The following is a 21,668-nucleotide window of genomic DNA, read 5'->3' as shown; positions in this document are numbered from 1 at the left end:
TAGAATGGTAGGGACTAAAACGCTTCTGGTTTTTGTCACCTGCCACCCAACACCCGTGTCCACACATGCAATGCTTCCTCTTGGCCTTTTGGCTCGGCTCTCAAGAGACTCAGAAAATCTATGCTTGGGTCTTGTTTCACAGTGTAAGTGGCCCTCTCACAGAGCGTGTAACACACTACGTCTCCTCATCTTAGCACCCCTAACCCTTGGCCACCTATCAGCCAGGCAGCTAATCTCTCCCAGCTGGAAACAGGCCTTGGCGCCTACAGGGTTGGGAACAGCAAGGTTACCACTCTCCTCAACGGCGTCTTCACTTTGAGCTCAGCGGAGCAGAGATCATAAAACACACAAACATCCCCTGATAGGAGAACCTCAGCATTCAGTTTTGTTTGTGAGGGGTGAAGGGGAGGCGGGCCTTGGGTGCCTCTGGCTGTCATTGCTCATTTGTCACCACAGAGGGGCTCACAGGGCACCGACCCAGCTCTCCTCCATCCTCCCAGGCACCAGGAGTAAGAGAAGGAGGAGGTGACCACTTCCCAGGCAAGGTGGGGGTTTGGATAGACCCAGAGGACCAAATAGGTGTAGGGAGAGAGAAAGGAAGGGTGACAGGGGCTGGAGAACCAAGCTAACCCTTCTGCAAGGCTGGTACGGGGTGTGGACAGCAACAGTAGGCTCCCGCAATGCCTAGCCTGGCCTTACCACACAGGGCCTCAGGCAGGTTCACCAGTGGAGCATGAGGTGTGAGAAAACTCATTGTAAGATGTGAGTAAAACTTCCTTTAATCTATGTGGCCTGAGCCTCTGGTTCTGTGCCATCCAAGCCCATGTGAGGCCAGGACCCCAGGCAGGAACACTGGTGTGGGGGCTGCAGGAGAGGAGACAAGCCAGTATAGTTTTCTTCATGTGGGTGATCTGTGAAGTTACTCCACCCTCAGGCCTTTGTCTTTTCATCTACCCAACTCTGTTCGCCTGTGTTTCAGGCAGAGGGGACTGGGTGTTGGAGGATGGCCACCAGTCAGGCCCTTCCTAAAGACCAGCATTTCCCTCCCCCAAGAGTCTCTATAAAGCGACCAGCATTTCCCTCCCACAAGAGTCTCTATAAAGTACTATAGACCCACCCTCACTCCCTGCTGGAGGATTGGACAGGGGAGGGGCCACAGAGAGGTAGGTACTAGGGTAACAAGGACAACACATGGCTTTATCTCCCCTGGTGGGTCCCCAGCCCCTGATAGCAGGCCTATCAACAAGTTCCAGACTGGGTTCAGGACATGTTGGGGTCTGGTCATTCCTTTGTTTAAACTGCGCCCCCCCCCACAAAGACCTGCTACAGAGTTCTTTCTGTCTGCCTTTTTGTGTGTGTTGTTTGTTTTTGGAGACAGAGTTTCTCTGTGTAGCCTTGGCTGTCCTAGAACTCGCTCTGTCAACCAGGTTGGCCTCAAACTCAGTGCTGGGATTAAAGGCCGCACCATCTCCTGGCCAGCAGTGTGTGCTTCTCTAACAAAAGCCTTCCTGTAGCTGTTGATTCTGTCTGCCTTATCTAAGAGGCAGGCAGACACTGTCCCTCTAGACTTCTATAAGAAGCAAGACCTACCCAGAGCCTCAACCCCCACAACCATTCTTCTGCAACGGGCAGGAGATTGTGTGCCCGCCCCCGCGCCCCATTCACAAGATGCATAGCTGTCAGTTGGTGGCATCTCCCATTCCACTGATAACCACGGGTGACTCACAGCCCACTGAGCATGCCTCATACAGACGTGCAGAGAGCTGCATAGACAGGAATAGGGCCTGGCACCTCTCCTTTCCGGTGAAGGGGAGACTGGTGGTGCCGTGTATCCTGCTCCGAGCACAAATAAGTGCAAGACCTTGACCTCAGAATGCCTGGTGACAGGCACCACACAGGGTCCAGATGCCACTGTCCAGTTCCTGCCCAGTTTGCCCCACATCAGAAAGGTCCAAGCCCTGGGTAAAGTCCAGAGGTTCCTCAGAGGGGCAGTGGGGGCCACCAGCACTCTTACTTGATCTCTGTCTGGCCTCCGGCCTTGCGCGCGATCTGCACCAGCTCCTTCCCGTACCTTTCCTCCGCCTGGGCCCTGCAAGGACAGAGCAACATGGGTCCCTTCCACCACTCTTGGCTGGCTATGGCCCCAAAATATGTGCAGGACCCACATTCTCCCATCATACTTTGAAAACAGGCCTGTCCTAAGGGCTGCTGCATGTTACGTCCCTTGGAGGTGGACCAAGCCTAGGGGCCACAGGAGACAAGAGAGAGCTCTGACTTGTGTGTGTGTGTGTGTGTGTGTGTGTGTGTGTGTGTGTGCGCGCATGCGCACAAGTGCATAGATACCACAATGCACCTGTAGAGGTCAAAGGACACCGTCCCCACCCTTCCCCACACCTTTAAGATTTCATGCATGAGTGTACTATATTCTACAAAGACACGAGGGTAGCTGCCCCATGTGCTTCTGGGAATTCTGTCCCTGCATTCCCTCTTGCTATAGACGGGGATTTGAACTCAGGTCCCTTAGGGACCCAAGCTTGTTTAGTAAGTTTAACCCACTGAGCCATCTCCTCAGTTTTAGCTCCATACAACAGCACCAGAGCTCTAGTGGGCGTAACCACTTCCCTCCCCATCTTCCCAGAGCCAAGCCCAGCCCTGCTCACCTCTGCCTGAGCAGCTCCTCTACATCCTTGCACATCTTCCTGCCGTCCAGCAGCCGCTGCAGCAGCACCTCATATCCCGTGTGGGCCGTGAAGTCCCTGCACTGTAACATAGGACATTCGTGAGAACTCCAGTAGGGCAGCAGGAACCCTGCTGACAACCCCCTGAGAACAGTCTCTCTCTGGCACTATATATTTTATGTGCATTGGTGTGAGGAACTGGAGTTACAGACAGTTGTGAGCTGCCACATGGGTGCTGGGAATTGAACTCAGGTCCTCTGGAAGAGCAGCCAGTGCTCTTAACCACTGAGCCATCTCTCCAGCTCTCTGAATAGTCCCTCTCTGGCCTCCATGTCCTGGTCACACTCTTATAGGTTAGGGCCCAGCCTCGTGCTGGCACACAGTAGCACCCCATATATGGAGGTTCAAGAACTACAGCTGTCCAGGCAGGGGCTGCTGAGCTTGGCATTGGGCCTCCAGAGGCTGACACATTAACTTCAACACAAGATGGATGAAAACAGTCCCGCTGAGGTTCCATGATGACAGTCAGACATCAGATTCTTTCTCATTAAATGTCTAGTGTGGCTCATACCCTTATGATCTCGTGACTTCAGCTAAGTAAGGAAGCCTGCTCAGGAGATAAATTTGGAAGCTGGTCGTAGAACACCGGCTGCCTGGCTCGAGTTCTGCTGCATCCCGTCTGTGAGCTATCTTCACTAGGGTGAAAGGCCGTCTGGGAATTTAGGAGGCAGTTGACCTTGTGCCTAGGCCTTGCCAAACAGTCCAGGTGACCCCTGGTTAACTTGCCTGCTGTGTCTCTCACTAGCGGGCATGAGACTGAGCATGTCTGAGCCTCCAGTGTGGGCAACCAGAGGACAGAGGTGGAGCTCAAGGACCACAAGGAAGTTCCTGCAACATCCCTCCCCTATGTCTCCCACCCACAGCTCTCCTGGGTCCTGTGCGGTTGCCTACGGGTGGCAGGGCCGGGATCCTGAAGGAAATCAGGGGCGTCTGTCCCTCAGACCCTCTGTAAACCCCACTGACTGAAAGGAACCCCAGCTTCCCAAACCCACCCATAGAGCTTGTCAGAGGTCAACGAGTCTCTTTAAGGGTCGCCCATACTTAACCTGACTCCTTCCCACACCCCAGGCCTCCCTTCAAAATTATGAGTGTGTGGTGGGCATGGGTGGAGTTTAAAAATAAAAAAAAAAAGAGCTGAGGGTATGGCTTAGGGGTAGGGTGATTGCCTAGAAGCCCTGGGTTACAGCTTCAGCAAGCTTCCTTCAGGGGCATTTGGCATGCTTCAAGATCTACAGAGAATCAGATATTGGGGAAGAATACAGGGGCATAAGTGGGCCCCTGTCCACAATTCAGTCGAAGTGGAGAGTTGAATCTCTCTGTAAGGTTTCAGCCCCTGAGCTCATATCCCCTTCTCTGAGCAGCTTTGCAGGGCCGGGCCCAGGGTCAGCTGCCCGCTGGTCATTGAGTAGCGGATCTAGACCTCAGCCGACTATCTGAGGCCCCAGCCTGAGACAGTTGCTCCTGCAACCTGTTACAGGCCCATTTGGGGCAGGCATAGTCCCCCCTAGTGTAGGCTGCACCATCCTGAGCCAGGCTCACAATTTTTTGTCTTGGAAAGACAGCCACTTTTTCACAAGCAGAGAACACAGCTTCCCACTCTTGGCCTCTGTCCTCCCGGGTCAAAGACTGTAGCAGCATGGGGGGAAAAGTGAATTAGAAGCCATAGACTCCCCCCTTACCCTTCCCGATGGGGGTCACTGAGCTGAAGTTAGTTAGCATTCAGGCCATGAAACCACAGACCCCAGAACTGTGACGATCTGTCCAGTGCCCCCCAGCCCTTAAGAAACTGAGCCTCAGAGAAGGGAAGGGCCTGCCTGGGGCCATATTACAAACTAGAACCTAGCCCATCAAGGGTCTGTTTCTCCACTGTGCTTCTGAGGAAGTCTTGCGGGAGGGCTAGTAGTCAATGTCCCCCACCCCCCCCCGCAGTCCCCCATGTCCAGTCCTGACTTTCTAGGGGGCTTTTTCTGTTCTGAGACCCAAAGTAGACAAGGAAAACCGAGCAGACTCACATGTGCCATGCTGGAGGACATGAGAGGCAGCAGGAGACGCAGTAGACAGGCCTTCAGGTGCTAGTCTCCCCGCTGGAGACTCCTACCCAGCCCCTGTGCGCTGCGGTGGCATCAGGCGGAATGAGCCACAGTCACAAGTGACCCAGCTGTTCTAAGGAAGTGCCTAGCCCCTCAGGACAGCCTGCCTTGCCTCCCATCCCTGCCCCCCTCATTTCCCTCCTTCTTCACCCCCACGCCACCACCTTCTCAGAGGACAGACTTTGATTCACTGCTCAGAGTGCTGCGGAAAAGAAGGAAAAGGATTGTAGCAAAGAACCTCTCCATCAGAAGTCCACCCGCTATCTAAGACACTCGCCCAGGGCTACCCTAGCTTCCTCTCCTCTCCCCCTCTCTCACCGCCTCACCTACCTCCTCTCTCTACCTTTAGCCTTTCAATAAAATCCCGCTCGTGATCTTACCTTAAAGTATGAAGATAGAGCCCTGTCTGGGGCTTGAGAGATGGCTCAGAGGTTAAGAGTACTAACTACTCTTGGAGAGGACCAAGTTGAGTTCCCAGCACCCATGTCAGGTGGCTCGCAACCTTCTGCATCTTCAGCTCCAGGGACTCTGACCCCCCTCTTTTAGCCTGTACAGGCAGTTACATGTGCACACACGCATAAATAACAAGACAAATTGTAAAATGACAGTGAAGCCCTTCCTTGATCCGTTGCCACCTGCTAGGCATGTGCCATGAGAAGGACTCTGCAGTTAGGAATGGGGAGCTTTTGCAGCCCTAGGCAGCACTTCAGGACCTGAGTCATTCCCAGGATGCGTCATCCAGAGGCTATGACCTCTGCTTCCAAGACGCCATGGAGGACAGCCTGGCTTTGATGATCAGCAGCTAGCCAGCACTAAAGCCTAGTCCCATTTCCCCTCCCCAATCCTTTGTGCCATCCCCTGCTCCGGCTGAGCCTCCATGTCCTCTGTAGTCACTTTTAGTTTTTAGAAGTCACCAGTTCTGGGGGCTGTACGAATGAGCTGACATTATCAGTCCTCCGCTAGCTTCGCTGTCCGGAAACCACTGATAAGTGGGTCATGAAAACCATTCACAAACCTGAAGGCCTCTATGGCCTGAAACCACTGTCTTCACAGGTGTCACTTGAATGATCTTTTCCCCTCGAGAAGGTAATGTTCTCAGACAAGCGAATACCCCCACTTTCTAACCAAGCAGAGCTGCAAAGTTTGGGTTCCTGCAGACCGCAGATTACTCTGCTCCCAGTCCCTCTTCCCCATACCTTGCACTGACCTACTTCCTGGCCCTATAAATAGTCCCAAGCTCTACCCTGGGGCAAGTGGATCTTAGACTTGCACTCAGTCTCCTTGTGAATTTACTCTTATAAAGGTTTCAGTGATGGGGGTATTGGGCAGTGGGAAAACAGCCTGGCAGTAGCAAGCTCTCTGTCTGCTGAGTATCTACCATGCACTATTCCAGAACATCCCAGCCTTCGCCCTGTTGAAAATACCAAGATCCATCAAGGGAGAGATGGAAGTGAAGATGCCCAAAGAGGATAGGGGACTGCCCAAGGCAACTCAATAGACTCTGGAGTACTCTAGGTTGGCTGGGCCCCAGCACCACAGCCCCAAAGGCATTCAGTAGACCAAGGCCACTGAGCCATTCAGTCCATAAATTATCTCACCTTGAAGCACTAAAAAATTTAATTTAAGAAAGATAGCTTTTGGTGTGGCTCAAAGCAAAAACCCTGGTATGGTACAGAAGGTGTGTATGGAGATAGCTTTTGGGGTCAGAGAGTTGATTCACCTGGTAAAGTGCTTGCTTTGCAAATGAAGATCTGAGTTTGATCTCTAGCATCCGCATTAAAAAATATTGAGTCTAGTAGCATGCATTTGTAACCCCAGCTTTGGGGAGGCAGAGACAGGCAGATCTCTGGGACTTGCTGGCCTGTCTAGCCTAGCGGGATTTGTGAGCTCCAGTTCCAGAAAGAGGTTGTCTCAATAAACAAGGTGGAGGACTCCTTAGGAAGGACACCTGAGGTAGTACTGTGCCCGCCCTCACACACACTCTCTCATGCGTGCACACACATGCGATAGCTTCAGAGGCTGCATATGGTGATACAATGCCTGTAATCCCAGGATTTGGGATTCTGGGGTAAGAGAAACGTGAGGTCAAGTCCAGCCTGAGCTGTGGAGTGAGATCCTGTCTCAAAAAAACAACCAAACCAAAACAACAATAACAACAACAACAAACTGCAACAAAATATAAGCAAGACAACACCTAGAACCCAAGTCAAAACAAAAGGTATTTTTGGAAAATTGATGTGGGATTCCCCTCTGTATTCTGTGAATATCATTGGTTAACAAAGAATCTGCTTTGGACCTATAGCAGGGCAGAACTTAGGTACGTGGGAAAAACTAAACTGGATGCTGGGAGAAAGGAGGCAAAGTCAGAGAGAAATCGTGGAGCACCCCCTCCCCCAGCCAGACGGCTATGTAGCAATACACATTAATAGAAATGGGTTAAATTAATATGTAAGAGTTAGCCAATAAGAAGCTAGAGCTAATGGGCCAAACGGTGATTTAAATAATACAGTTTCTGTGTGATTCTTTCAAGGCAAAGTGGCTGGGAACAAGCAAGCAGCCTCCCTACTACAGAAAATGATTATTCAAATTGTCTCAACTTCAAAACAAGGCCACATTTTAGGATTTAATCCAGGTGCCCTGGGCTCACAGCTGTGCCAGGCTGGTCAGAGCAACACTGCCTACAGAAAGAGTCACCAGCAAGCATCCAGAAGTCACACCCAGCCTAGTGGCCTGGGAATAACTCATGTTAGACCAGGTAGGTCCTGGGTGGTTAGTAGATATGGTCCCTCCTTCACCCAGGAGGCCCATATGAGCTAGAAGTGAGATCAGTCTTGGCATGTGGTATGTGGCCACTCTGAGCCTCGGTGGACCAACCCAGGCCTCCAGATGAATCTTTTTGCCTCAGTCTTGAGCGAGTAGAGCAGAAATCCAGGTGCCTTGCTATGCAAGTGTGGTCTATTAACTGCTCTGGGGACTCCAAGTGTCCCATTTGAGGCCTGCAAGCCATTAGACCCTGCTGTGTGTGCCCTACTGACTGGGAAGAGAAGCAGCCTCCATCCCCACTACCACTTCCTCCTTTTCCCGCTCATATCGCTCTTAGTGGCTGTGAGGGTTGGCCACATAGACCAGGCCTCCTGAGAAAGACACTTCCCCCTTCTTCGGCTTGCCTTCTTCACCCAGGATGTGTGGGCAGGAGGCTTTCTGCAAGTTAGACCCACTCAGGGTGCTGGAGGTCAGGCCCTGGTACCCCATCCTGCTTGAGAAGACAGAGGGAATTCCCAGACTGGATCTGGCTCACCCCACACACATGCACGCCGTGGCCCTGGCTGTTCTCAGCCTCTACTTCCTGCCCTGTGGAAATGACTTTGCGGTTCTCACTATATAGTGTCGATCTGAGAAACACGTGAGCCAGGGTGGCCATGTGAGGACAGCAAACACAGATGAGAGCTAGTCCTGAGGCAGGCACTGGGATCCAGACTATGACTCCCTCCCCCATTTACAGGTTGCACGACCCTCAGGACACATCCAGAACTTGAGTTCAGGTGGTCCAGACCAGGAACCTGATCTTAAGCCTCCATTTCTCCGTCTCTTCACCAGACCCCATTCTCAGGACCTATCACCACAATGCCAGCCTCCTATGCCTGCCCCTACTGACTAGACAGCGCTCCGCCCCTCCACCAGAGAGAATCTGTCATCTGTCATAGCCATGTGGCCCGACTGGAGGAAAGGAATCATCCTGCCCTTCCCCCATCCCAGATCCAAAGAGCAGGAGAGAGCCCTTTTCAAAGGTTCCCTTGGCTAGAAGTCCAGAACAAAGAATCTGGAAGACAGATACAGTTCTAGCCTTGGGAGAGGCCTGTGTTTTGGTCTTAGCTTTCATGTAACAGGAAAGAAGCTGGGCAATCATGCAGACGCTGCCTATCTCCCGCCTTCTAGACTATGGAGGGTTCACTTCACAGTGTGCTCAGTAGCTCTTTGGCAGCGTGCTGCTGCTGTGAGTCTGAGGTTCCATCTCCCCTAGTGATCCAGGACAGCTGCTTACAGAGTGGATCTGGCGGAAGAGTACAGCATGTCTAAGAACTGCATCGGAATTTTGCTTGTGGGGCTGGAGAGATGGGTCAGCAGTTCACAGCGCTGCTTGTTCTTCCAGCGGACCTGGGTTCAGTTCCCAGCACCCACAGGGCAGCTCCCAGCCACCTATAACTCCAGTTCCAGGGGATCTGTCCCCTCTTCCACTAGAGGCTCCCTATGCAAAGCTGGGGGAGCAGGAGCTTCATTACATTACATACATTAAACAGTAAGATTTTGATACTAGGTTGAACCCGCCTGGGTTCTACTTGAAAATGACTAGAAAAGGCCCAGCTGGTGCCCGAGTGTGGGACAATGAGATCTGTAATTCAGAAAAAGGACAGATTTCCCATTGTGCCCTACCTACAAGTGAGACCCTTTCTACTCTCTCATGGGTTCTTCATTTTTTAAAGCCTTAAAACAAACAAACAAACAAACAAACAAAAAACCAGACTTTATTGATGTACGTGGAGTCCTCTGCCTCTAATGCCAAAGCTCTGGCCAGGCCCAGCACGCAGCAGCAGCCTGGCTGCCTCTGCCTCTCCGCCCTCAGCCATTGGACGGCAGGGACTCTGTACCGCCTGTGCCAGCTATTGCTCTGTCACTAGCAGCCGCTTTCCTGTTGCTTGTCTCCTGTGGTCTGAGAAATCCAACCACAAAGGTTATTGGGGAACCTAGCATAGTAAACACAATGCCCTAGAGACTGCCCTAGACCCAGGAAGGTGACAGGCACCTTGCTTGGTTCCTTGTCGGACCTAATGCACCTAATGAAGGGCCAGAGAAACAGCTAGGGACTCCTCCAGAGGTTGTAGCTCAGTGACTACTGCTGGTGTTGGGGCCCTAGGAGGGGACAAGCCCACTTGCTTGTGGATTTAATGAGTCACTACACACTGCCCTTAAACAGCTAGCTAGACTAGTCCCCTCTCTTTCTGACACGGTGTTCTGAGGTTGGTATTGTGACATCCAATGTTTACAGAGGGAGCAGAACTCAATGGGCAGTAAGCAAGCTTTTCCATTGCCCCAATAATTAACCCGAGATGGGGTTCACCCTACACTTATTGGTTTCTTAAGGAAAGTAAAGGCTCAAATACTCCTGTCTGACTTGGACAGACAGACAGACAGATGGATTGGTGGACAGTGGATAACCAGAGGCTTCAGTGAGTGTGCCAGTGTCTAGCCTAGAGAGTCTGGGGAGAAGGATGTGTAGGAAGAGGTTCATAAACACAAGGTCCAGCAGAATGCTGCCCTACCTATAGCTTTTGTGGGGCCATCAGGGCCAGAAGACGTATCAGTGGTTGACATTTCCAGATGCCCAAGCTTTGCCGACTAAGGAAGAGTTAGCTATCTAACTAGGAGAGCCGATGCCAGGTCAGTTCATGGAAGAATTTCCAGGAGATGAGTAGCCTTGGGAATGTAGCACAGTGCAAGCACAGGAAGAGAGCGCCCATTGCTGGTGCTGTGTTAGCAGGCCGGGAACTGCCCGGAAAGGACTCAAGCCTTAGGTCACCCATTCGTCTAGATATTTTGCGATCAGGTACCTCTGGCCCAGGGGCCAGAAGGGCTCTTTGCAAACAGATCCATGTTTTGGAGAGCAAGGTTTGTGGCTTTTCTGGGATGACTCAGGCCTAGGAGTTGGAGAGAGAGGGTCAATAAAGCAAAGGCAGACATACTTTTTAGAGACCGTGACACACCCATGGGGGCAGATGAGTACACACCGAAGTTGTCGGACAAAAGGAAAGGCTGCCCCTGGATTCAAGCATCTGCAAGGCCAAGCGACTGCACTTCATGATTACGGAGAGTTAAAATGTTACAGAGCAAAGTCAAATGACCCTGGGCTACTTTTAGCTTCTCTGAAAGCCGTTCATTACCCACTCCTGTATCTGGCCTTGTGGCTATGAGAAGCTTTAATGTGTACTTTTATGTATCTGGCTACGAGAGCCTTTAATGTGTACTCCAGGCAGGCACGAGCTTCCACCAGTCCCAGAGCTAAGGATGCCATGAGACAGCATCTGCCACCTATGTCAGTTTCCTTTCTTTGCTGTGAGTCACCTACCTGTGGTCACCTCCAGAGTATTTGGTAGATGCCTTGATTTATGAGATCCTTTGGTCTATAATTAATATGTGTGTGTATCTACCCAGCACTGTTTGAGGTATAAAACACTTCCACATGAACCACATCTTTTAGGGCAACTTCTCCTGGGAATATTGTCATTCACATTTGGCTTAAGAATAAACTTTTATTCCCTCTGAGGCGAGAGCTGCTCTGTGTCCAGCTGGGCCAACTAGAACTTAAGACTGGAAAGAAATTTCTAGAACCTCCTAACAAGTTGCAGTCTGATGGCCTCCTCTGGCCTTGCAGGGCCCTTCCCTTGCCTTGGTAACCTGCCAGGATCCTAGGATGTGTGGGTCCACACTGGGCTTCAAAGGACAGGGGAGCCACAGGACCGTGGCTGATGGCTACCCTGTAGCCTCTGGGAGCCCAATGGAGAGAATGCTGGGAGTTTCCAGGCCTTTCCAGGAACCACCTGAGGAGACAGTGTGAGTGTGGAAGGGGGCCTACTGCACATGAGTTGGTAACACTGAGCAGGGTGTGACAGTGGTCCTGAGGATACGGGGAATGGATATGAAAGAGGTTTCACTCCCTTGGGTGAGCAAACCTACTTCTGAATGAGGTCTAGCTGGTTGGCAAGCTTTATGCTTTTAAATGGGCCTCAGTGGCCAGGCATGGTGGCACACACCTTTAATTTCAACATTTAAGAAGCAAAAGCTGACAGATCTTAGCCTGGTTTACATAGCAAGATCCAGGACAACTAGGGCTGCATAGTGAGACCCTGTCTCAAAAAATCAAAGCCAAATGGGTCTCAGTTGTGAGGAAAGGGAGGTACCCTACATGGTCCTTGAGAGACCCTGTTCTGTGAGGTCCTGCTCTCTCCCACCTACTCTGTCTTGTCTAAAGGCTCAACTCAACCTCTGCTTCTGTCTCCTGATTTAGAAAAGGGGAAGGATGTGGGGGCCAGGGAGAGAACACCTTGCACCAGAGCACAAGATGGAACTGAATCCCTTGGGTGGGTGGCGAAGTCTGTCGTTCTTAGGTCCACTTCCAAGTTAGCCGCCAACAGAGCCAGGAATGGGGAGGGAAGGAGGGTTAGGGAGGGTATAGACAGATGGACAGAGCCTGAAGAAGTAGCATGTGGCTGACCAGTGCGGAATCATGTGAGACAAAGTGAGGGACTGAAACATTCCAAGGGACACGAAAAGACAGATTCTAAACTCAGAAGGAGGAAGCTAGTGGCATGGGGGAATCTGCTGGGGTGCAGACCAGCATGAGTCGGGTGCTCTTGCTTGCTACAGGATCCCCTGCAGTCTGCATAGAAACTGCAAAGTCGTGCTACGGTATGACTGTCCCCACGACAGGGCAGTGGATCTGAGGGTCAACGAGGCCAATGACATACCATCCATGGAACCCTGTCATTTTGAGTTAGCAGTCAGTTCAGGGCTCAGCAGGGTCTGGCAGAGAGTACATAGGAGGCAGATGCCTCCGGTGAGGCTAAGTGAATCAGGGGAAGAAGTGGGGCTGGGGTAGTGAGTGCACAGGAGGAGCGAAACCTCCCCTGACCCTGAGAATGGGAGGAGACACAGACCCTTAGAGCAAACCTAAAGGGTCCCAGGCTGCCTCCAAAGGATGGGCAGACACTGCTCACAGCTGGCTCTTAGCTGGTCCACACAGGACTCCTTCCTGTAGCCTGTGAGGGACTCCTCCAACTGGAATCAGGCACCAAAGGCTCAGCCATTGTCCTTGCAAACATCATCCCCAGGTGTTGTAGGCCTCTCCTTTACTGACAGAGGACATCTCAGGAGGGCATTGTCCTGAGAGGGAGTTCCAGCAATAGACACAGAAGAGCTGAGCATTGGGTTCCGGTCTTGACCAGTCGCACTCACGAAGACAAAACCTTGGGTTTGTCATTTAACCCCGAGTGCTGGCTGAGACCACTGCCTGTGGAAAGTAGGGCAAACAGCATCGTCACTGTAAGAACTCAGCGAAATGACTCATGAAGGAACCTGGACACGCAGTGAGCTTCTGGAAAATGGTGCCTGTTGTGGTTAGCACATACCGACTGAAAGACAACCAAAAAGGAAATTGAAAAGAAGAACTGGGGTTGGAGCCTCACCCTAACGTCTCTGGGTCTCAATGTTTCCATCTGGAAACTGGGGTGAATACACATCCCTCATGCTCTGCAGGGCTGCTGTGGGATATCCTGCTTCATGGTTGTGAATTGCGGGGGGGGGGGGGTAAGTTTCCTCAAAAGGCAGAAATGAGCTGCTGGACCTATAGGGGAGCCTTCCTGCTCTTCTGCACTCTCAGTCGGGTCTGGGCTCAGAGTGGATCCCTGCTCTGACTGAGCTGTCCCTGAGGCTCAGAACTAGCTAGGGCCTGCACCTTCCGTGAATGTGTGTGAGACTCATTTCCTTGTCAAGGTTTGCAGGTCTCCTAGTCCCAGTCTTCCAGCCGCAGAAGTTGATTTATATCCATAGCCTTTTTAGAGATGCAGAAAGTTCAAGGGCTCCCAGGGCCACCCATGAATAGAGATTTGAAGCAGGGCAGTTCTTGGGTTCTAAGGTTAGAGCAAGAGGAAAAAGATGGCATTCTCTAAAAAAGGGACTCCCTGTCAGAACTGGGACTTCGCTTTGCCTGCCAAACCGAGTCATGAGCATTTGCGTAGAGCCACGCCTTGGGAAAATTTGTCTCTAAGCAGCAAGAACTTCCTTCCCCTTGGGCCCCAGGAAGCTGGGTTCCTGTGCATTTGCTGTTTAACAGATCCTTCTCAGGCCAGGGAGATAACTCAGTTGGTAAAGTGCACTTGCAATCTAAGCACTGGAGAGTTAGTAAACACAGGTAAATCCCAGTAGTCTGCTAGCAGGCCAGTTAGTCTAATTAGTAAGCGATAAGGCTCCTACCTAAACAAACAAGCAAACAAAAAACAAGGTAGACAGTTCCTGCAGAACTCCTATGGAACTCCTGAGGCACACACACATGGATGCACACTTGCTCACATATGTACTTGTACAAACACACACACACACACACACACACACACACACACACACACACACACTAACATTTCCTCTCATCTCTGTGTGCAAACTCCTTCCTCTAGAGATGGGAATTATCTGAAGGCTGAGCTGAAATTCCCACAGGCTGGTGGAAGATCCTGCCTCTTGCTCAGCCCCTGGCCTGAGCCACGTGCAGCCCTTTCTGTCCAGCATCAGTTCCCCTCCTTCCTGCACCAAGGCGAGCGTCAGCACAGACACTCCCGACACAACCCCTCCCCTTCATGCTGAGCAGATTCCACCCATCCCCCATCCCACTTGATTCAGCTGTCATACAACAGCAGGAACACAGTCCCCCCCTCCCTGCTCACCTCACCCCTGTTCATCACCCCTAGCCTTGCTTGCTTGAACTGTTCTCAGCAGCCCTCCCTATCCTCTGTGGTCTGGAGACCCTGTACCTGAAGAACAGACCCTGAGCTGGTCTGAGCTGGTCTTGAGAGGATACCGAAAAAGGAACACCATTTGCTTCCAAGGCTGTGACCCTTGAGGTAAAGGCCAGAAGGCCAAATTTTCACAGTCCCGACAGGCTCAGGCAGGCAGAGGTCACAGTAGCATCGATTCCCATCAGGAATTCCCTACCATGGACCATGGAGAGGGCACTGTCCTGGGTTGCCTGCATAACTGGAAATCAAGAGCCTACCAAAGAGACACAGGAAAGGCACCACCAAAAAGAGCCAACCACTTTGGGGGGTCTCCCTAGGATACTCAGGGTAGGGATACAATGGGAATTTATTGAGTGGGTAGCCAGGCTAGACAAGGTAACCAAAGGAAGGCCCAGACTTCAGTTTCCTTACCTATTAAATGGAAACAAGAGCACACTACTAAAGACCCAAACCAGCCAAAACCATCTAGTAAAAGAACAAAGTTTGAAGATTCATACTCCTTGATTCCAGACTCTACTATGGAACTACATCAATCAAAACCTTGGTATTGGCCCAGAGGCAGACTCATAGAACAGTGGAATAGAATACAGAGTTCAGAAGTAGGGGTTAGAGGGATTGGATTGTTCAGTGGTTAAGAGCACTGGCTGATTTCCTAGAAGACACAGGTTTGAGACCCAGCACCCGCATGGTAACTCACAACCATCCTTAACTAAAGTTCTAGGTGATCCAATGGCCTCTTTCTGGAGAGACAGGCAGTAGGCACACAAGTGATGCACAGACGTCCACGTAGCTAGGACACCACTTGTATACATTAAAAAAAATTTAAATGAGCCCAGAAATAAACCCTCACATCTAAGATCAATTTTTAAAGATTTATTTTGTGAGCATGTAGGGGGGTGCCACATGTGTATAGGTTCCCCCAAAGGACAGAAGAGGTCATCAGGTTTCATGGAGCTGGAGTTAAAGGTGATTGTGAGCCACCTGATATGGGTGCTGGAATGTGAACTCAGAGCCTCTGGAGAGGAGGAGAAAGTCTCATTCACCAGTGAACCATCTCTCTAGCCCCTGGCCAGTTAATTTTGCATGGGTGCCAAGAACATTCACTTGGGAAATGACAGTTCTTTTTTAACAAATACTGCTGGGAAAGCTGTATATGAGCGTGTAAGAGAATGAAGTCAGACCCTTATCTTATACCATGTGCAAAGATCAACATAAAATGTGTCAATGAACAAAAGATCTATAGCTATAAAAATCTGTAAAGAAAATCTAAGAGGAAAGCGTCCTGACACTGAAGTTAGCAATGCCGTCCTGACTATGACATTACGACAAACCAAAAATAGCTAACCAGGGCTTGGATAAAATGAGTAAAAACTTGTGTATCAAAGGACAACATCAAGAAAACAGAAAGACAACTAACAGAATAAAAGACCTGAAAAATCTCACAGCTGATAAAGGAGAAGCATCTAGAATACAGGAAGACGTCAACAGGAAGAGAACGACACAGTTCAAAACCGGGCAAAGGCCTTGAGCAGACATTTCTTTGAAGACGTACCAGACCAACAAGCACAGCAAAAGATGCCCTACGTCATTACTCATCAGGGAAATGCAAATCAAAACCACAGTAAGACTTCATGCTGACGAGGATTGTCATGACTCCGTAAGAAAGAGAGGAAGAAAGGAGGAAGGAAGGAAGAGAAAGAATGAAAGAAAGGAAGAAAGGAAGGGAGGAAGAAAAAGAACAAACAAAAGGAAGAAAAGAAGAGGCCGAAAAATCAGCACCTTCCCCCTTGCAAAGGGAATATAAAATGGGTCAGCCGTATGAAAACCAGCTTGTTAGAATGTTGATGTGGGCTGAGGTCTAGCTCAGGGGAAGAACACTTGCCTGACATGAGCCAGACCCTGAGTTTGACCCCACCACTGGGAGAAAAAAGCTATACACAGCATTACCATGTGGTCCACAAGCCCCAACTCTAGATCTGCACTGAATGAAAAGCAGCATTAGTCATGACAGCCAAAAGGAAGGCATAGCTTAGTTGAGTGTCCATCGATGACTAGATGCATAGAGCAGGCATGCTTGCTCTGTCTGAATTAAAAAGAGATTGTGCTGTCTTTTCTATGAGATGGTCAAATAAAACAAAATTCCTTAATTTTTTTTTAAAAAAAGAAGCCACTTGGCAGAATTTCAAGTCCTTCCTGGACCAGTACTTCTTGAAATCAAAATATGTGCTCTAAGCTAAAAATTGCATTCTGCTTACAGCTACATTGTTTAAATCAGCCAGTCTTATAAGAGTGTGAGTCCAAACTTGGACCAGTCAGAATGAGGCACAGAACCCTTTGCAAGAGGAATAAAAACCCAATAGGATCCACCGTGGGTGTGCTTGCCTGCTCAACTGGGCACAGCCCCTTCTGCAGAATTAAAACTTTCTGCTTTACCAGAATACTTTGGATTGTATGGCCATTTTCCTGAGACCCCAGAACCTCTTCTTTCACTATGATGGAACACCATTGTGCTATACAAGAAGAGGAAATCCCTGCTGCTACAACATGAATGAACCTCAAAGGTGTTATGCCAAGTCTATGAAACGAGACAGAGGAGAATACGGTGGGGCTCTACTCGTGTAAATGTGAGGACCTAGAGCAAGTCAAATTCACAGTCAGAGAGCAGAGCTGGGTGTGGTGTGCACAGCCACAACTGCATCGTTCTAGAGATACAGCAGAGCTCATGGGCTGCCTGGGCTGTACAGAAAGACCCTGTCTCAAGCCAAACAAACAAGACAGAACTGAGCAGAGCAAGAGGTGGTGATGGATGAGATACGCGAGAGAGACTGTGCATGCAAGGCCTTGGGCTCAATGCCCAGAGCCTACCCCTCCTGCCCACCCCAGCACACACACACACACACACACACACACACACAGAGAGAGAGAGAGAGAGAGAGAGAGAGAGAGAGAGAGAGAGAGAAGAGAGATGAAATAGGAAGAGGAGAGAATGTTATGGTTTAGAAGATAAATGTCCTCCAAAGACCTACATGTCAAAGGCTTGGCTGCCAGCCTGTAGCACTCTGAGAGGGTGGCAGAGCCCTTAGAAGGTGGGAAGGAAGTTATGTCGCTAGGGGCCTGCTCTTGAGGGAGGTACTGAGACCTAGCTTTCTTCCTTCTCTCCCCTCCTTTTTCCTCTTTCTTCCCCTTCCACTTCCTTCTCCCCTGTCCCCACACCCCTTGTTCCCTTCCCCACCTCCTTCCTGGTTCTAATAAGGTGAGCAGTTTTGCTTCTGTGGTGTTCGTCTACACCACAGGCCAACGCAAGCGGACCAAGGAACCACTTGAAACCATGAACCCAAAGAAACCTTCACTTTTTGTAAGCTGACTCCCCAGACATCGTGTCAGAGCCCCAGAAAGCAGACAGAGCAGGATGGGAGGGAATTGCATCGTTTAAGGGGAATAGTTTCTGTTTAGATGATAGAGTTCTAGAAGCAGCAAATGTGCTTACTACCCCTGACACACTCAACACTGGTAAAATTGTCAGTTATATCCTACGTATATTTACCACAAAAACCCAACACACATACCCCCGACCTTCAAACTCACTTGCTTCTCAGGTGAGTCAAGAAAGCCATGCAATGATAAGGGACGAATGAGCGCTCCATCAGCAAAGGGCTCATGGTATTCTGAATGGCCACACACGTTTAAGGCTAGAATCACCCCCAGAAAACTTGACCCAGTTTGTCTGGAGCCAGGCACTGGGATTTTTGAGAGCTCTGGTCCTGCTCTAGCCCCGACCTTATCCCCTCTGGCTGCCTCAGTCCTTTCTTCTGACCACACACAAGTCCTCCTGGTGGTCCCTTGAACCTAGCAAGCTGATCCCTGCCTCACACCATTACTCTCCCCTCCACCCTTGTGGTTCCATTCCCCATTCATGTCCCCGCAGCTGAGAAACCCTGGGCCCTGTTTGGCAGCCCATCCTCACGATGGTGGTGAATCTCTGGGGCTACTTCCCATCACCTAATGATGGCTGCCCTGCCTGTCTGCTCCATCACCCATTGCTCAGGGTACAGGGCCACAGCAAGCGCCACCTCTTCCAGAATCCCAAAGGGTTTTCTAACCCTAGCAACAGCCAAGCCCCACCTGGATCCAGGTTCCTAGTCTCATTTCCCTCTACTGGCCTCTGTTTCCTCCTTGTAAGCTAGACAAGGAACATCAGATTCTTAAAAACGCTGCATGCTCATTCTAAAAAACTGAAAATAAGGGCTTTCGGAAGCTTTAACAATGAAGAAATGATAGCAATTAAGGAAGTGGATATGATTATAGAATATATGTTATCAAACCATTTCATAATGCCTCATTAATGTGGGCAGTTTGTGTGTGTGTGTGTGTGTGTGTGTGTGTGTGTGTGTGTGTGTGTGTGTATGTGTGAGAGAGAGTGTGTATGTATGTATACTTTCGCCATGTGTGCACATTTTCTTGTACGTGGAGGCCAGAGGTCAACTTTCGGGGTCTTGCTCAGCTGTTCTTCACCTTTTTGCTTTCTTTTGACCTGGTCTCTCGCTGATCCTGAAGTTTATTAATCCAGCTGAGCTGGCTGGCCAATGAACCTCAGGGCTCCACCTGCCAGCCCCTCCCAGTGCTGGCTTCACAGGTGCTGGGGATCCAAACTCAGGTCCTCACGTTGCACAGCAGGGACTTTACCAATGGAGATGTCTCCCCACCTCAATTGTTATGTGTCAGTTAATGTATTTTGTTTTTATTTTGCTCTGATTTTTCAAGACTGGGTTTCTCTGTGTAACAGCTCTGGCTGTTCTGGAACTCACTTTGTAGACCAGGCTGATCTCTAATTCAGAGAGATCCGCCTACTTCTGTCTTCTGAGTGCTAGGATTAAAGGCATATGTTGGGATTAAAGGCAGCTGGTTTTTTTTTTTTTTCGACAGAATCTTGCTATATTGTACAGGCTAGTCTTGAATTCATGATTTTCCTATCTCAACCTCCCTGGTGCTCCCTCTCCCCCACTGTCACCTAACTGAAAAAAAATCATTAAAAAATAATAATCTCATAGATACTTTAGTGTAATTGAGGGAGAGGACATGGGTCATCTTGTGATCTAAAACTAAAGAGGTAACTCTCTGGCAGAGGAATGTAAATTTGGACATAGTTAAAGAGACATTCTAGAAAGATATATGTTCAAGGGACATGTAACCAGTTATAAATATTCCTTGGGACCCATACCGGCCCAGCTCACTATGGTGAGCCAGCAATGGTCCGCTACCACTGCTTGGAGCCTCCCCTTCCTCCAAGCCAGTTTGTAGGTGATAGTGACTCACGGTCCTAAAACAGACGAGCAAAGTGGGACTCAGATCAGAAAGGGAAATGTCTGTCTCCAAGCCCACCCAGCAAGTGAGAGTGATGCCAGGCAAGGCATCCAGCAAGCCTGTGCCCCTGGTAATCTAGAAGACAGAAACGACAGGGCCGTGAGGGAGAGGCCGTCACAGAGGTGGCCCTGGTGTAGGTAGCCCAAAGCCAAGGAATATTTGACTTCCCCACAAAGTTCCTTCCCTGGAGGGCTTTGCAGTGCCAACCAACTCAGGTGAGGTGGGAGGGCAGTCCAACTGTAGCCTGCAGCCTCAGACCATTTGGCATTAGAGGAAGCAGTCACCACAGGGAAGGGTCAGAGAAGGCAGAAGGAAGTGTCTCTGCCACCTCTTAGGGATGAAGCCTTTCACAATCCAGTGTGTGTGGGGGTTCCCTTCCTACCATCTGCTTTGCACAAAGTTCACTGTTCCCTCTCCTCTTCCTACACCTCCCCTCTGCCCTCCTCCTAGCTTCCAAATTCTCCCCACCCCCTAACATCCCAAGCAAGCACTGTGCCCACCCTGCCAAGCCTCCCAGGTGCTGCGCTACTTCTATGCAGATGCCAGAAGAGCCAGGGAAATGTTTGAGATTCTGGAACCTAAAGCAGGTCACCAAAGTCCCCTTCAGACATTTTCTATGAAGTGGATCCTGCAGCCAGCACACCCTGGAGTGGCTGTAGGCAGGCTTTGCAAAAGCAGAGCCAAGCCGGGCAGTGGTGGTGCACGCCTTAAATCCCAGCACTTGGGAGGCACAGTGAGTTCCAGGACAGACAGCTACATGGAGAAATCCGGTCTTGAAAAAAAAAAAACCAAACCAAACCAAAACAAAACAAACCCCTCAAAAACCAAAACTAAAACCAAAACCAAAACAAACAGAACAACAAAAAGCAGAGCTGGTACAGTTTCCCAACCCTTCAGACAGCTGGCCATGCAAGCTGAATGAGCAGAGCCGTGCCAAGTTCTTGGTCTCTGGCTGGCCGCATGCTCAGCCTTTGCAAGAGGTAATGCTATCAAACCGCAGGCTTGGCCTTAAAATACCTTCTGGGCTTGAAAGCATGAGTTACTTAGTGTTATTTTAAAATGTCCTCTGTGTGTATGTGTGTGTGTGCGTGTGTTCATGTGTGTGTGTGGGGGGGGGAGTAATCTAAATTTACTTATAGAAAGTTAATATATCCCTACACCATTGGAGTGAGAAAAAGTGGAGAAAATCGACCTCTACCAAATCCACAGAAAGCAGCAGGTAACCCCTGGCTCCCACCATAAAGCCAGGATGTCACTGACTCTCCTTGCAGGCTATAGTGGGGACACATGTGGAGTAGCCATCTTGGTGCTAGCACAAAGAGGCACTGCTCTGCACCTCCGGGGATGACTTCAGCAGCTGAGACTAAGAAAAATCTTGGAACCTGAAACGAATATTCTCTTTTTCATTTTGATTTGTTTAACGCATTGAGTGTTAAATCGGCATGGCTCAAAACTCAGTGATAGATACAGCCATATTATGAAAATATTCATGGCTACCTAGCCTTGTCTCTCATCAGTTCTTTCCTCTTATGCTTCTAGCAGCTAGCCACAGTCGTTTATCCCCTGTGAAGCCCTCCAGAGGGTCCTGATGTGAAGACAAGCACATGCTGGCATATGGTCCCCAACTTTTAGAACAGGTTACATGTGAGATCCATAGCATCCCTCACTACACACACACACACACACACACGTATATATATATACACGTGTATATATATATATATATATATACACATACATATATATGTGTATATATAATTTTATATATACAATTATCTATGTGTGTGTGTGTGTGTGTGTGTATGTATCACATCTTACAGACCTTTGAACGCCCATCCTCATTCTTCTCAACAGTCAATGTAGGAAAATGTGGGCTAGTGGCAGCCAAGGCTAAGACACCCAGAGTCTCCTGGTTCATC

At 49.9% G+C, this 21,668-nt stretch overlaps 1 protein-coding gene across 2 annotated transcripts in view; it reads right to left on the bottom strand.

Moving 5' to 3' along the window:
• The window catches only part of Pstpip1 (proline-serine-threonine phosphatase interacting protein 1), a 41,466-nt gene that overhangs the window by 12,310 nt on the left and 7,488 nt on the right, over positions 1-21,668 (bottom strand). For both annotated transcript variants that reach the window (XM_048416906.3, XM_048416905.3), the window contains exons 2-3: positions 2,661-2,761; positions 2,015-2,089 (exon numbers count right to left, since the gene is read on the bottom strand). In XM_048416906.3, the coding sequence (XP_048272863.2) occupies positions 2,015-2,089; positions 2,661-2,761 (176 nt within the window). The remainder of the gene's footprint in view (positions 1-2,014; positions 2,090-2,660; positions 2,762-21,668) is intronic.

The sequence above is a fragment of the Myodes glareolus genome, chromosome 4, assembly GCF_982192425.1.
Source record: "Myodes glareolus chromosome 4, mMyoGla1.1, whole genome shotgun sequence".
NCBI classification, from domain to species: domain Eukaryota; kingdom Metazoa; phylum Chordata; class Mammalia; order Rodentia; family Cricetidae; genus Myodes; species Myodes glareolus.
Note: the sequence above shows the minus strand (reverse complement) of the source record. Positions and strands in the feature narration are given on the sequence as shown.